Consider the following 16,449-nt stretch of genomic DNA (forward strand, 5'->3'; position numbering starts at 1 on the left):
CAAACTACTTACACTATTAACATTTTCCAGCACAATTGATTTAAGGTTTACATATTTTCCAATGTTCAGGTTAAACACTGGAATGGGGGAAAAAAGTCAGTAAATTGTGTACTCATGACAAGCTGGAACCAGAAAACTACATTTTAATATTGTTTGTTTAACTTTTATTTAACCAGGATTAAAAACAATCATTGAGATGAAATCTCTTTTACAAGAGTGACCTGGCCAAGAAGGCAGCAAAAACACTACAATTAAAGACACAATATATTTATTGGCCTAACAATGAGTAAATTAAACCCAGTTTTTTTGTCCTTTTATTTAAAAATTTTCATAATTTATTAAAATATATAAAGTATGGTTTCTTATCCTAAAGCAACATTAACTGACATGGATTTGCCGGATTACACATGTATCCTATATGTATATATACATGTATATATAAATGTGCAATTATTATTATTATTATTATTATCATTATCATTATCATTATTATTATTATTATTATTAATACCACTGCACTGTTTAATTCTGGATTCTGATTGGTCAGAAGGTGTTGATTAATTTTATAACAGCAACTCTGACAGTAGTTACAGCTGCAAGGTTTATATAAACTATATTAATATATTAATACGTTATTGTTTCTATAGTAACTACGTACCCAGGAACGTATACAGCAGACTCTCATAATATAAATCTAATAATTAAAAAAGAACGTGTTGTTATTTAACAAAGAAAAACGATATAATTGGTGATATGGTGAAGTTTTCTGTAAAGAGATGTTTATTGATCATTTGTGGAAGGAGTCTCCAGTTTCAGCACTTTGTAACAGTCAGTATGTTTTCTGCCACAGGAGAGTCTTCAGAACAGAGGACTCTTACTGTTCTCTGTAACATGACAAGCTGTGTTTTTTGTTTTTTGTTTTGCTTCAAGAGAGAATAAAGAAAGGCTGTTTATAAGTTAACGTCTGTTTGTAACTGAAGTGAAAACAGGAACTAATTTGTCTCACTGATGTTCCACAACATTAAATATAACTATATAACTTTAAAACGTGTGCTGCATGGCAACATGCCACACTCAATGGATACTGTGGAAATTATTTTTTTTGATGAAGCAAAAATAAACCCACTATGTATCTATATTGTGTCAGTTAATCAATATTAATTTCTTTATAGAACTGTTGTATGAAAGCAATATCACACTCACAATCATGTTGTACTGAATATCAGCATGGCTATGATTACCTGTATTTACGTATACATTTTTAAAAATGTAATTGTTGGCAAACTGCTGTGGTATAAGGGGAATAAAACACTTCTGGATGCGCTGTTATAAGAAAACAATCAACTTCAGGTTGGTAACAATATCTCTGCATCATGTCAGGCCATCATTATTTATTTTTCAAAAACAGCACACCCCATGTGTTTTATTCCTCACATATTACAGCCGATATATTATTTCCTGCATTTCCAGTCACACTTGTTTCGTAGATGAGGAAGTGGAAGTAGAGAAACCACTGGCTCATAATCCAGCTTCAGAGACCAGAAACAGCTTCCTCCTTCTTCACCTTCTTTACCTGAAGGAGTTGTCCTCAATGAGACCAGCACTGAAAGCCGGACGCCCCATTGTGTTTTGACGTCAATCTCAGATGCACGTAAAGCTTATGCACATAAACCTCATTTATGAGAAGCACAGCTTGTGAAGAGCTAACCGAGTTGTTTGTGTGTTGTCCTAGCAGGATAAAGCTCCTTCTAACAAACTAGAGATATCAAAGACAACATGATGTTTGCAAATTTCCCTTGTCATGAAGCTCATAGTATTAGACTATGTCTTATCAGTTATCAAATCCCTGAAGAGGCTGTATTAACTTTATACACATAATACAAGTGACAACTTGAATTTAATCCTAAAATGTGTTTTTTTTTTCCCCTTCGGACTAAAAGCTGTGTTTTGCATTATGAATACTTTACATGAAAATCTGTGCTGCCTTATATCTGGCTTTATCAAAAAAAAAAAAAAAAAAAAAAAAAAAGGATTTATGTATTGATTTCCATCAAGTATTTCAGTTTTCTCTTGGCTGGCTTCCATCACCTGCTGATAATGTCATCATTGACAGAGTTTACAGAGATACAGCGTTTTCTTCCTCCACATGTAAACAGAATTTTGAAAACTTGATTGAAAAGATGGCCTGGAGTTATAAGATTCTGTGCACAGTAACCAACCGGGAAAATACAAGAAGGGGTGCCAATACTTATACATGTTCTCGTATGGGGTGTTGTTCATCTATGTGCACATAGATTTGAATAACATCCCCAAACATGCCATGCATAAGTATTGGCACCCCCAAGGCTTTTCAACATTTTTACATTGTTGTACTTCATTTTCAGTTTTCAAACTTTTATTAATTAAAAACAAACAAAACAAAACAAAACAAAAAATAAATAAAATAAAAATTCTTGCTTACATAAGTATCTACCCCTGAGTGAGTACATGGTAGAACCACCTTTAGCTGCAACTACACCTGCTAGTCTTTTGGGTCTCTACCTATACACATATTGCCCTTGTATTCTGTAGATGAATAGCATACAGATGGATGAAAGAAGAAGGAGAACTTAGAGATTCATAATGAGTACTTTGAAGGGCTCAATAAAAATCTGAGTAAAAAGTACATATTCTTTCTTAATTCGTTTAATCCTAACAGTCTTGGTTTTCCTTTTCAGATTTAGCTGAGAAAAATCCACAAAAGGGAGTGTTATTACTTTCCAATGAAGTGCTATAATACTTAACATCAAAGCTAATTTCTGGTTGTCTATAGACCGAAGAATAGACACGATATGCCTCTGAGGTTCAAATCCGAGTTTTTAAATGTCCAAAAAAAACCCTGACAAGTAATTTGAGATGGACATACTTGAGTAGAAAATGTGAGTGTTCAAATTTGTTGAGCAAATATGTTCCTTGTTTTTGTCAAGCTGTTTACTGGTTCAAATCTTTGCAGCCATCAATGAAAAGTCTTCTAAGTGGTCTGATGGCCTCCAGAAAGGAGACAAGAATCCTAGCGCTGCTCTCTTCCATCAAACGAGAGATTAACAAGCCAAAAAATTACAATCGTAAGTAACAGTAACTCCGCCACATATCAGACTGCATCATATCAGCATCTCCCCAACACCCCCCAACAAAAAAAAAAAAATCAGTTCCACTACATCATCTTCAGAATAATAAACTTTTTATATCCAGAAAGTTAAGTAAATCAAATTTTATTTAAAATCTGTTGAATGATATTGCACAAATTACACCATAAAAGCCTTAATTAAAGATTTTTGTGCGTTATAGTGCTCAGGTAATTGTGAAAAATCCCCAAAATGCACAAACAATAGAACAAACTGTAGTGTTGGATGGTCCAATAGAATGAGTTCCTATAAACAAAAACTTAGCGAAGACACGAGCCATCATGGGTTACACACTGACGTCTGGATCCAACAGAATTGCATACTGTAACAGGCTACAATCTGGGGTGTGTTTCCTGAAAAATTCATAACACTATGAACTTCATTAACCTCATCTCAAGAATGTTCTTTAATTAATAGCTGCTATCCAAAAGTCTTCTTGTAGGGTAATAAGACCTATTTGTAATCGATAAAGTGGTAAATTGTTCTGAAGAAGGGCAAATTATTAGTCGTATTTATCAGTCATTTATATTACTTGCCCGGTCATCTTTTTAGTTTTTTCCCCCGTGTCTGTGAGATTTCAACTACATTCTCAAATCTGATTTATCAGAAGGCATTGATTAATTTTCTATAACAGCAGCTCTGACAGTAGTGCAGCTGTAAATCAAATTTATATTAATACGCTCTAATATGGTATTGTTTCTATAGTAACATACACAGGGACTTGTACTGTGGACACTTCACATGCATAATCACTGATATAGTGAAGGAGACATTGTTTTAAGATTTATGGAAGGAGTCTCCAGTGTCAGTGCTTTGTATGAGCCTTCAGGACAGAGGACAAGGTGCTTTCTGGTTTCTCTGTAGCATGACAAGCTGCATTTTTGAAAATTGACTTGAAGAGAGAGAAAAAAAAGAGGGGCTGGTGAGGAAATGACCGTTATAGCTGCTAAAACGTAAGTGATAACAAGAACAAACTTAAAAATCACTTAAATTTGCTGATGTAAGGAAGGAGTCATCTTCAGGTATCAATAGTTCTTTCCTCAAATATAATTAATCATATTTTCTCAGTAAAGACACCCCAATTTGTCGCTTGAATACAAGGCTTGGGAAGCAAACTATCCCTGGCTACTCCTGTAACGATGAATATAACGCAAGTTTTGTTCCTACCTGAAAAAAAGTTGTACAGTTATGTATAAGCACCATCATAAGTGCAAGATTTGACCGTTCACAAGTTCATATTTCACATCAAACTATCTGAATCAACCCCAGTCTCTACTTCATACCATTCTGTGTAATTTCTTATATGACCGGTGGTGATGGTGCTGCTGTTCTTGGCTCCACAAAAGTACAAAATAATCCGCTTGTTAACAGAAAATAAAACAATGTGGATGCTAAAAATTCATCCTTATTTTTATGTATTTCTTCAAAAAGGTGGAGCTTGTTTATAGTCTATCACGTCTCAGTGAAATAGAAACAGGAGGATTATAAAAGGCGCTTGACGCACAGCAAGATGATTTCACACAAAAGTTCTCGAGAGTGCCATGTGGACAAGTCTGAAAATAATTCCTGTTATAATGTGGGGCTGAATACAGGGAGAAGTGTTACATTTCATTACCTATAAATATCCTCCATACCCCGACTGTCTTTATAGCTGTAATAAGGGCATCACGTGACTCCTTTTCTTTGCTGGGACACTCACTAACTCACTATTAGCCCTGTTTGCTTTTGATTTGGACAAAACAAGAGGATGCCTCCTTGTTTTTTGGCGTAATAGTAGGTCCAGTCCTCTCCGTGTTCATTCCTGTGCGATGCTCCGCAGCACGTACTTGACTGTGTATGCGAAAGCAGCAAAGCCGACGATGACGAACAGGTTCGCTAGCGCTCCTCCTAGGAGTCCGTGGTTGCGGTTGACCCGCCGGACGTCAGCGGGCTGAGCCGCCCCAGCAGGCCCGTGTCCGTTCTGGGCTGGGCGTCCGTTCTGGCCCTCGCTGTCGGGCACGACGTCGGGCAGAGGCAGGGCCTGAGAGCGGGAACTCAGCTCTTCTTGCCGTCGCTGCTTCTGCTTGATCTCCTGTCAGGGAGGAACAGAGGAGTAAGATTACAATAATTAAGGAATGAAACATTTAGGGATGTGCTCGTATAGAAAAATAATCAATGACAAGTGTGTGATGTGGCCCAATGTGAATTTCATCCTTTTTCAAAAACAGTACGTCCCTCCCCTCATACCGAAGCACATTACCAAGGCTAACAGTTTTTTATTTATTATGAATGACACGCAGTACATTTTATTCATTTAAAGTTACATTTAATGTTATGGAACGTCATTTTTATACACATTATAGCAGCTATAAACAGTCATTCCGTCTCCAAACTCTCTTTTTCTCTCTTGAAGTTAATTACGCATGACTGTTACAAACTCACTGACACTGGAGACTCCTTCCAAAAATGCTAAACATCTCCTCACAGTAAACAATGACACACGCTTTTAAAATTTGTAAATGGAGCGTTCACTGTAAAACTGTTACTATAGAAATGATAACATATTACAACAAGCGTATTATTTTGAATTATAGCTGGCACTACCGTCAGAGCTGCTGTTATAGAAAACTCATCCCCTTCTGACCAATTAGAATCGTGAATTCAACTGCACTGTGGTATAAATAATGGTTGTTCATAGAAGAAATATTTCATTCTTCTACCAAAGTGTCATGCAATTTATAGCTTTTGAATAGTTGGGCTTCATGCTGGTACTGATACATCAACTCCACCCCTAACAGCATCTAGCTGAGGCGTTAAAAACAATAAGGCAGGAAGTACCTCACACTAACACACCTAACAGCTTCAAAATTCACTCCTAAGTCATCAGGGAGATTAAAGCGTGACTATAAGACTTTGTACTTTTTCTCCAGGTGTGCATGTCACTATGCTAAGAGCTGTGTGGTTGAAGTGGCACGACGGAGTGAGTTATTTTTCTTTTAAGCACGCCCGTCTGTCTACACGTAGTACTTACATCAACGACATCTGGGAACAGCTCGCAGAACACTTTGTCCTTAATGTTAAAGGCGAGGCTCTGCGAGGCGAGCTGTCTTTTCTGTGGACAGCAAAGTTGATGTGGGAAAATAAAATAGTGCTTGACATTTAGCTGATACTAAACAAGAAATTCGCTGTAAATATTGATGGATTAATAATGATAGTAACTGAATTAATATTAATTGATTGATATTAAACATACTCACGGTAAAATCAGATGTTTCTATGCTGCCCAGAGTGGGACCTTTTTCCACCATGAAGCTCAGGAGGCCAGTGAGGATGGTGGACACTGACCACGCAGGGTTCCACGTGTCCGGGTGAAAATCAGTGATGGAGAGACATAATCTAACAGAGAAGGACAGAAAGCAGTAATGATAATATATGAGTGGTATATTTGCAGTGTTGCTATCCATACTGTTAAATGAATGAATTGAATGAATGAAAAAAAAAAAAAAAAAAAGTTCCACCAAAAGTGAAATATACACAATTTTCAATTTACTCCCAAAAATCAGCCAATTGAGTTTTCTTCTTCAGTTCAGCACCAGAGACTAACATAACTAACAAGTAAACAGAGCTTACTGTATAGTGTTTACAGAGCATAATGGGCGGAGCTTACCAAACATCATCAGCACATCTGCTTGGTTATGGCATGATAGGGTCAAAACGTGGAAGGATTTACATTTATAAACATTAATCTTACTTATAATTATGTCCTAGTGTTTAATATTAGCTGTGACTAATATTTCAGTCGCACATTTAGCACAAATTTTCTGAATAATTTAAAACTGAGACTGCTCCTAAAATGTATTTCACATATTTAAATTTATTTATTTATTTAAACCATTTAACATTCGTATGAATCACTTCTGGTTTATAAATAGCAGCTGGGAGGAAGAGTGAGGATGGTGTGGGAATATATATATATATATATTTTTATTTACTGTTCTTTCTAACAATTTCATACTGTTTGGGGCTGAAAGTGCATCTTTGCACTTACGTTCATAGTAATGTAAGTGCAAAACTTTATTTAAAGAAAAAAAGCAGAAGAAGAAAACAAACTTCAGATAGGAAAACATGTTTCCACTTGAGAGAAGTTATTTACTATTAATTGTATATTGATTGTATATGTGTACCTCGTGTTACATTTAAATCTGCCGTTGGGTGTGATCATGTATATGCTCGGTGGTTTGAACGGGAATTCTCTAGGGAATATGAGCTTCCCGTGATAATAACCGCCTGCGATCAGACAAAAATAAAGCGTTAAAGTAGATCACACACACACAAACATAGTGATTTCAGAATTTAAAAATAAAAACAAAAACAAACGAAAAACCTTCATAGGGTGTTTTCTCAGGACCACGGACAAGATAGTGCCTGAAACGACAGCAGTGATGATTTAGTCAGATCACACCAAATCACAAATACCAGTCTATAAAACTTCAGATCAGTGCTTTACCATTCCAGTATGTTTGAAGGGAGCGGTTCTGCACATATGTACGGGACCGGATCTTTCTTTATTCGCAGGTAATCCTGTTTTAATCTCTGTGTCGCTGTCGCAGGAGCTCTCTTGTTAATATTGCTGCTCATCTAAAAACAGGATAACATTTTTCACATCTAGATTTCTAACATGACTCATTCTAAGAAAACTCCACCCTGAATATTAGTCTTTATAATTAATGTATGAATAAATTGACATTTTTAGTATAAAAACTTCTTTCATTGGCTTGTTGGTCATTTTTCTCTTTGATTAACAGGCTCCTACATTACACACACTGCAGTGGGATTTTAGCCCTCACTTCATGTCTACTTAAACAGAGCGATGCAGCGGCACTTTAGTGCTTTAGTCTGTCCAACTCTCTCACCTCCTCATCTGTACACTCTGCTCAAAAGGATCAGCTTCCAAAGCTTCAATTTTCATGCTAACACCACCATCATTTCTCTGCTGTAACTGAGCACAACTGCGTCGTTCAGCTGCATTGCATTCTGGGAGTTAGAGTCCAGCGTTTGCACCAACGTCTCCACTACTTCAACGTCAGAATTCTCATAATTATGACTTTGGGCGTCGTTTTTTTGGTGTTTTTAGGCACTAATAGCAACACATGAATCAACACATTATCCGTTATGTTTGAGATAACTCAGTACTGTTCTGCTATTGAACGCCATTGTAACTGCACTGGAGATAACAGTGTCCCCCCGTGACGTCAGTGCGGGACATCTGTAAGCTTCTCACAGGAATAATGAAAATACAACACCAACCAATTAACAACTAACTAATCACCACACACATCCGAAACATTTCAATCTAAACAGAGTTAATGTGTCTCAGGGTGGAGTTTTGCTTTAAAGAAACACTTTTCTTCTTAGTGCTCTCTCTCTCACACACACACACACACACACACAGTCTCTCAGTGCATACTTAAATGAGTTTATTTTACTTTGTTAAGTTGCTAGTCTAGTTAGTTGTGTACTGGTAGTGTACTGGTAATAAATATTCTACTGTATTAAATGTGACATAAATTATCTAAAAATCATGAAATAATTCCCATCACCAGAGGGAATGAATAAATAAATAAACACACGCGCGCGAGCACCAGGAGACAGACACCTAGCATATGCTAACAGCGTCTTACCTCTCACACACCGACTAAAAACTCAAACAGGCGCTAAAAAATGTAATTTATAAATAGTCTAATTTTACTTCCGAACGAAAACACAAACGGAAAATCTCAAAGGAAACATAAATGCAGCTTTGAGCTAGCCGAAATCCTCATCTGTGCCCCTTTCCAATATGTCCCCGCTCAAAACACGGAAGTGATGACGATAAACGAAAATAAAAGTTCCGCCTCCGTGTCAAAGTAAAAGCGCGACAGGAATGGAAACAAAGGATGTGTACACAGGAGTGGCACAAAGAGACACCTCCTTCATTCATTCATTCATTCATCTATCTATCTATCTATCTATCTATCTATCTATCTATCTATCTATCTGCAGTAAGTGATGTATCCTGTCTAGTCCAGTCTATCACACCCTAACTTCCTGGGTGTGCTGTGGGAATACACCACAGGGCACCACACACACACACACACACTGAGATTCAGCATGCTAAAATAAATCTTACCACCCCAAACACCTCTTTTTAAACATTATTTTTGGTATTTTTGGTACTTTTTCCAAAAAGTATCTGTGTGGGTTTCCTCAGGGTTCTCCAGTTGTTTTTTTTCCCCAGCAACATGCTGGAGTTTGTTGTTCATGATGCTTGGATGCATCATGCACATTATGTTGCTATAACTTACACTCTTAGGGGGAAATGTACTCTGGAGAACCCTAAAACATATATCTCCATATCATACAAGGTGACCAGGTTCCTTTTAGGTGGCGAATGACCCATAATTACCCAGTGATCCTTTAAAGAAGCATTAAAGAGTACTTTTTTCTCAGTGTGTACTCTTTTCCACTGACCAGGTGCCGGGGTTGGCTCAAGGAACGAGTGGAGTTTTTGTAAGAACTGACTCACGTCTCTACTGGTTTAAAAGTTACGCAACCTGACATGGAATGAAATAATAATTGTGTTGGTTCAAAGATAACACTAATGTGCAAGACAAAATAACAGATACGGTTTATTGCTTTCAGCTGTTAATTCACTCAAATTCAGTTTCTTACAATAAACAGTTGTTCTGTTCAGCGCTGCTGTATTTACTTTGCCTATTTTTCCACCAATGATTATTTGAAAACCTTTCAGTCAACTTCTCCAACCATCTCACACCGATCTCATATTATTTTCCTGGTAGTCTTCTAAATTACTTGAGCTGCTCCACACCCAAACCTCTGGTATCAATGATTCTTGGTTTTAGACCAGCAGTTTTGTTGCTGAAGTCAAACTGGCGTTAAGTGTGTTGCCATTGTAGTACAATGCCAAGAAAGCAGTACGTTTTACTATTTTAATTAATCGATGTGGATTTAGCAATGAGAATCCTGGTATATTAAACCCGTACATTGAGATGCCATATAGATGCCAAATATCAAAAACAGACACAGAGAGGTTTATTTTAGTTTTATTTTTTGTTACAAAATACCACAATTCTCATGATATATTAGCATTTTGCATCTAAAAAGTACTGTACATGTACAACATCTGCCATTGAGTTTGCGATGCTTCATGGTAACTGTACAGAATAAAGAGCAGGACGAATGTAGGACTACACCAGCATAGTCATCACTGAACATCACACTTCACACCAAACACAACTGGAAAAGAGCTTAAGACAAACTATTTGCAGTCATAAATACATGATACTGCAAAATGGGATTCATTACCATGTTCTTTTGAATAAAAGAAAACTAAACAATGGACTTATTCAGCAAATAAAGATAATAAATGCATTGAGACAAGAGCAAAGACTGAGATTTCTTCATTTTTTTTTTTTTTTTGTGTACATACATGCAGCCATGAACTACTGAAGAAATCCTGTATAATAACTGTAGTGATGTAAGCTTTAATATTCACTATTGACTCTGAAAGTCTAAACAATATTAAAATACAAAATACCCCAAAAATGATGTAGGCAAAATTAAAAAAAGAAAATGGAGGATAAGTCCAGCTGATCCCCATAAAGTCATTAAAGCTTCCAAAACAACATTTCTGTAAAGAAACCTTTGCACATTCAAATTAACAGAAACATTCAAAAGAACGTGTTTGTAACTGATTCTAGATTACAGCTCTGTTCTCGTTTCTGATTACTCAGCTTCTGTAAGCTCTATTATTTTACTAACTCTGTGTCAATAATGTGGTTTTATAATTCTAGCCTGCGCAGTTTCCATGTGAAATATGAAGTTCAATCTCTTTTTCGTGTTTTCAGGTCCACAGGAAAACGTCCATCAAACTCTGGATGAAAAGAAACAAGACTAATTAAGAGAAATTAGTTTAGTTTGCAGAAAGGTTTATTGCTTATATTTCAGCAAGTCAGTCATTTCAACCACAGTGACCCTGACTAGGATTCCAGCCTCAGTGTAAACCTGTATCATAGGATACAGTATACAAGAATGCTGCCATTTTGAAAGCACCCTTGATGAGCGGCTCTGGTCAAAAACAGCACCAGAGAGCAGGGCATCATGGGAGTTACCTGAAGGAGTGGCGAAAGTGAATGCTCCTGCGCTTTAGCTTCTCAGGGTTGTGAGATGCCATGTGGGAAAACTCGCGGAAGATGTCCAGATACGTCGTGTCGCCTAGAAGGGGAGGGAAAGACGTGCGTGTTTAAAAGACACTCAGGAAATCAACATATCTGTTTAAATAATTATGTGATGGAGAATAACAGTATTTCTAAAACTATAAATGTCCTCCAATGTAATACTATACTCATATAATACTGATTTTAATCTTTTTTGTAGTCACACATGATGTAAGTAAAAAAGGAATTGTATATCTGGGGACATGCTGTTTTAGGAAAATAATCAACAAGGGGATGGTGTAATGCTGACTGGCGCAAAGTATAGTTACTGTTACCACTGCAACGTGGAGAAGTGCTTTATTCCTCTTACACTACAGCAACAATTAAATTTTTATTCATTAAAGAGAAACACACGCTTTCTCTCCATTTATAGTTGCATTTAACGTTGTGGAACATCTACGAAACAAGTTAGTTCCTGTTATCACTTAAGTTAAAGCAGCTATAAACAGTCATTCCCTCGCCAGACTCTTTTCTCTCTTTCTCAAAGTTTATAAGATGAAAAAAAAGCAGGCAGCTTGTCATGTCACTGAGAAACAGCAAAGCTGAAAACACCAGCTGTTACAAAGAGCTGACACTGGAGACTCCTTCCACAAATGTTAATCATCAGTTAAACTTCAGCTCATGCATTTTTAATCTGTTTATTATTAGATTTAGATTACATGGAGCGTCTGCCGTACAAATCCCTGTAAACGAGTTACTATAGAAACGATAACGTGTTAGAATGAGAGCATTAATATAAACCTGTGATTTGAAATACAGCCAGGACTACTATATTTTTATTTTTAGAAAATGTTATCAAAAACACGTTTTAACCAACCAGAATAAAAAAAAAACCCAACAACAACAGTGTGGTATAAATAAAGCTTGAATGAAAAACAGACTTTCTTTTCCTTTGTGATGTTAATATACATAATTCTTATTTGTTTCTAATATTTATTATTATTATTATTTTTAGCTTTTACTATATTTTGTTTTAAATTGTTTAAATTTGTATTGAAATATTCAGCTGGTGGTTTTTATTACCAGTTTCAAATATTTTATTTTCCTGATGTCTTTTCAGGAATCATGCAGTTCTTCGTATAAATAGATGCAGTATTAGTGAGTCTAAAGTGAATAAAGACTGAAAAAAAAGGCAGGAAGCAGAAGAAAAGGTTAGTAGGTCACTCACATCTTTCCTTTATTTTCAGTGTATTTTTTAATCAGGAAAAAGGACAGAGAAAGCAGAGTGAGAACAGAACATGTAGCAGTGGTTTAGTTCACAGATGAAAGTGAATTTTTAATACAAGAGTCAAACAAGTTATTTTACAGGATTGTAGTAAGACAGGAGAAGAGTGCCGACGGAGTCTGACAGCAAGCAGAAGAGTTAATAATTCATATCTACAGCAGAAAGTTTAATACAGCCCCGTTCATACTGTACTTGAATGTTATTTTTTCTCTACATTTCTTTCCAGGCTTAAATTAAATGAATACAAATCCTTCCCTTGTCTCCTCACAGGCAAGTGAGCACAATTTATTTGTTTTAAATAAAAGTGCTACAAATGTTCACTTGCCAGAGAGACAAACACATGTTTACCATCCTTCTTTGAAAAGAAGCTACACTGAAAGAGAAACTCTCAAAATCCCAGTTCTGATGACGGAAAACACGATGTAATGGTCTAAACCAGGGGTGTCAAAAATTAGCTTTAGCTAACAGGCCACATTACATTACACTCAGTCCAGTGTCAAATGGGCTAGAAAAAAAAATTAGTTAATTTCTCTATTTTTCCCCCTAGTGGAATACAAGAAAGCTCTTTTTTCTCTTTTTTACAAATCTTCAATTCAATTATGGTCCACAAGCTGATTTTAATTCATTTGGTTGGCCATATTAAAAAGTTTATAAAGCTGATTCTGGATATATTTTTGACACCCCTGCTCTAAACTGAAGAAATTCTTTATCAGGAGTTACAGATTTGGTATAAAGACTGGGAGAGCATGTTTTTCTCCAGATAACTTTACAGATAGAAATGTGTCTGTGGTCTTTGATTGACTGAAAACTTTGATTAAAGGGCCAGAGCTATGGATTCTTATGAATGTACAAATTCTGGTTATCTGAGTTTGGTGAAAAACTAAAGAAGAAACAATAACACAGGTATATATAAAAGGGAAAAACTGGTCTGAACTGCTTCCAGCCCTGAGGTGATTACATAACCACCATGTGAACTATAAAGGCATTATGAAATGCATGGAGCTTCATAATCTGATGTTGTGTGTCCTGCTTCCTGTCTTGTGATATGCTCGGGACATTTCTGTCCTGCATATGCAAAATTAGAATAAAATTAAAATAAAATAAAAATTTTTACTGCAATTACACAAGTTTTAGGTAAATAAATACCACGAATTTCGGATGCCAAGTTACAGTGTGTAAAGTTTAAAAAGTGTTCCTGGACTGGTAATAATCATATAATGTTAAAGATGTTTCAGAAAACTGTAAACTGAAATATTTCCATGCAATAGATTTGTACTGTAAAGATTACAAACTGCTGCTTTAATAGACACTCCAGACGTTTTCAGTTCAAATACCACAGACTTGAAAGGTTTAACCTTGCGTAGGTAAACAAATATTCATATACATACAATCAAATACAGTAGAAATTAAAGCAAAGGGGCGACAGTAACCCATGCAATACAGAGCATATAAATAAATAAATAAATAAACCAAAGAAAATCAGATTCTGATCATTTTACATCCGAGTACCAGAGAAATGCATCTAAAACATACAGTACATGAAGGTACACTAGATACAGTTCTAAATTTTTATCCCATGTCATATTTGGCTAATTGTCTGTCTAGTTATGGGTTGTGGATGTTTTTCGCTATGAAGTGCATTTAGCAGGTCAGTGAAAGTTTGGGTGAAAGTTTGCTGCTTTGACATCTAATGACAAAGTATACCGAGTTTAAAAAAATACTATCTTCACTGTTTCAATAAAACAATACAAAAAATACTGATTATCTCAATTTAAATCATCATTGCACCATCGCTCTGGGCAGCAGGTGAGAATAAAATCCTACTCGAAGCATTTCTTATCTCAAGCTAGCATCCAAAACAAACAACAGTTTATTTTTTTCTACAAAAGTGCATAATACTTTCCTTTTAGCGCTACATAATTAACCATTTCCTTCAGGTCTCAACAAAGACGTTTTAGTATTTATGATATATAATACATCACAGTTATTTATATCTGGCCCACATCCCCAAGATTCATGCATTCTCTTGATGCGTGGATATCGAGTCCCTCAAGGCCCAATCCTCGAGTGCATTTAAAAACTTAAAAACATTAGAAAAGCTACCTCAATGCCACAGGCAAATGACGAACAGCTGCCTCGAGTGTCTGAAGGTTCATTCAGTCCAGAAAAGAGACTGAAAATAGGAGACTGTAAAGCCCTGACACACCAAAACACTAACGCCAACCAACAATGTTCGAAGATCACTTTCTCTCGCAGGTGAAAAGCTGTACACGGCAAACACATCTGACGTGTATGTACGTCCTGTGGGAAAGGAAATTACTCTCCATGCCAGTAGACAGCAGTAATGTGTGTTTGTAATAAAAGAAAAATTACAACTACAGTTTGTAATTAAAAAAAAAACCCAAAACAAAACAGAAAAACTCAATATTAAGGAAAAAGGCAGTGTCCCAAATTAAATACTAGTGTACTAAACAATACGTCCAAATAATACAGCATTGGTACCTACAGTGCTGTACTATTTTATTAATCTATTTAATGTGTTATTACATGGTTTGGAATTAGCCTAGCTACTGTTTTCTCTATTTTGTTGCATCGGAATGATCGTAAAATGAGAAATTTTCACTGTAGAGCAACCTCGGAAGGGAATGTGTTTACGACATCTTAATTATCATGTCATAACTATTTCGCTTGTTACTATTGTTCGATAAATTATCGATTTGCGTGAGGACAAATCCTCGTAAGTGAAGACAAAACGAGCAGCAGTTATTTTTCTGGAGATGAACATGTCTTGAAAATTGTTTGATGAATAACAGCTAGCTAGATTTGCTGTCTTGCAAATTATCCAAGCTAGCTGTGAGGATGCTTCAAAATAGCTAACTCATTTCATTTACAAAGTGAGTTCTGGCGATATACAAACACAAACAGCTACAAATTTTATTTGTAAACGTACTACTTGGTTGGAATTTTGACTCGCATTGCTCTAGTAAGTAAGAGTAAAAACTCTTAGTGTGAACAGTTCAACAGCTACAGCCATCTTAGTGTTTCAGGGCTCTAAAGACTCAGAGACAGAAGGGACGTGTGTTGCCTGGAATAATTTGCACTGTAATTTTGGTCACGCTATCTTTTTTCGAGACAGACCCTTTTTCTTTGCCAGAGATCAGATTATTACATAAAGCAGAGTAGCAGGAAGCAGTTAGAAAGCATCTGATAGTGGCTTAAGCTAAGAAACTGGTCCCATAGTGTTAGTCTTTAGCTTAGGGTTAGACTTCCACTCTATCCAACAGCACCTCATGACATAATAATTATATAACTGATGTTTTGCTAAATCATGATTTGTAATGTATGACACACGGTTAATAAACCCTGATGAATTGTGATATAATTTACGCTGACTGGTGAAAGATATTCATAAATACCAGAGAATCCACAACACCAGCACAAGCTGAACCCTGTTTCCTCTATAAAACATAAACCTGTATTTTGGTCACAGACAAAATGAGAGTCCTTCAAATCCCAGGAGCTGATCACGACTTTTAAAGCCTGTTGTGTTTGCGTCCTTCTTTGACTGTTTATATAACACAGCGTTTCTCACTCGTTCATCGTTTTTCGCTTTTCATGTGTTTAAGCCGTACACAAGATTTTTAAATCCCGGCTGCTTTTCTCTGGTTTTCTTATTGGAAAACTTGGAAACCTCCCAAACTTTACATTTAGAGGCCAGATTTTTGCTGATGTCTCAGTAGTGTGGGGTTGATGAGTGTCTTTGTATTAGATAGACACCCAACTTGTTTCTAAAATACGCCAGTAA

General features: G+C 36.1%; 2 protein-coding genes across 2 annotated transcripts in view; both read right to left on the reverse strand.

Annotated features, from left to right (window-relative positions):
• Positions 1-3,235: 3,235 nt before the first annotated feature.
• Positions 3,236-9,020, reverse strand: ube2j2 (ubiquitin-conjugating enzyme E2, J2 (UBC6 homolog, yeast)). Its single transcript, XM_026920114.3, has 7 exons — positions 8,825-9,020; positions 7,651-7,781; positions 7,528-7,568; positions 7,328-7,430; positions 6,401-6,539; positions 6,175-6,255; positions 3,236-5,235 (listed from the first exon to the last, which is right to left on the reverse strand). Exons 2-7 carry the CDS (start codon positions 7,779-7,781, stop codon positions 4,960-4,962), a joined length of 771 nt encoding a protein of 256 aa, XP_026775915.2. The 5' UTR covers positions 8,825-9,020; the 3' UTR covers positions 3,236-4,959.
• Positions 9,021-11,310: 2,290 nt separating this feature from the next.
• The window catches only part of acap3a (ArfGAP with coiled-coil, ankyrin repeat and PH domains 3a), a 59,916-nt gene continuing 54,777 nt past the window's right edge, over positions 11,311-16,449 (reverse strand). The window contains exon 25 of the mRNA XM_053240642.1: positions 11,311-11,417. Coding sequence (XP_053096617.1) covers positions 11,311-11,417 — 107 coding nt within the window. The remainder of the gene's footprint in view (positions 11,418-16,449) is intronic.

This window comes from Pangasianodon hypophthalmus, chromosome 16, assembly GCF_027358585.1.
Source record: "Pangasianodon hypophthalmus isolate fPanHyp1 chromosome 16, fPanHyp1.pri, whole genome shotgun sequence".
Classification (NCBI taxonomy): Eukaryota; Metazoa; Chordata; class Actinopteri; order Siluriformes; family Pangasiidae; genus Pangasianodon; species Pangasianodon hypophthalmus.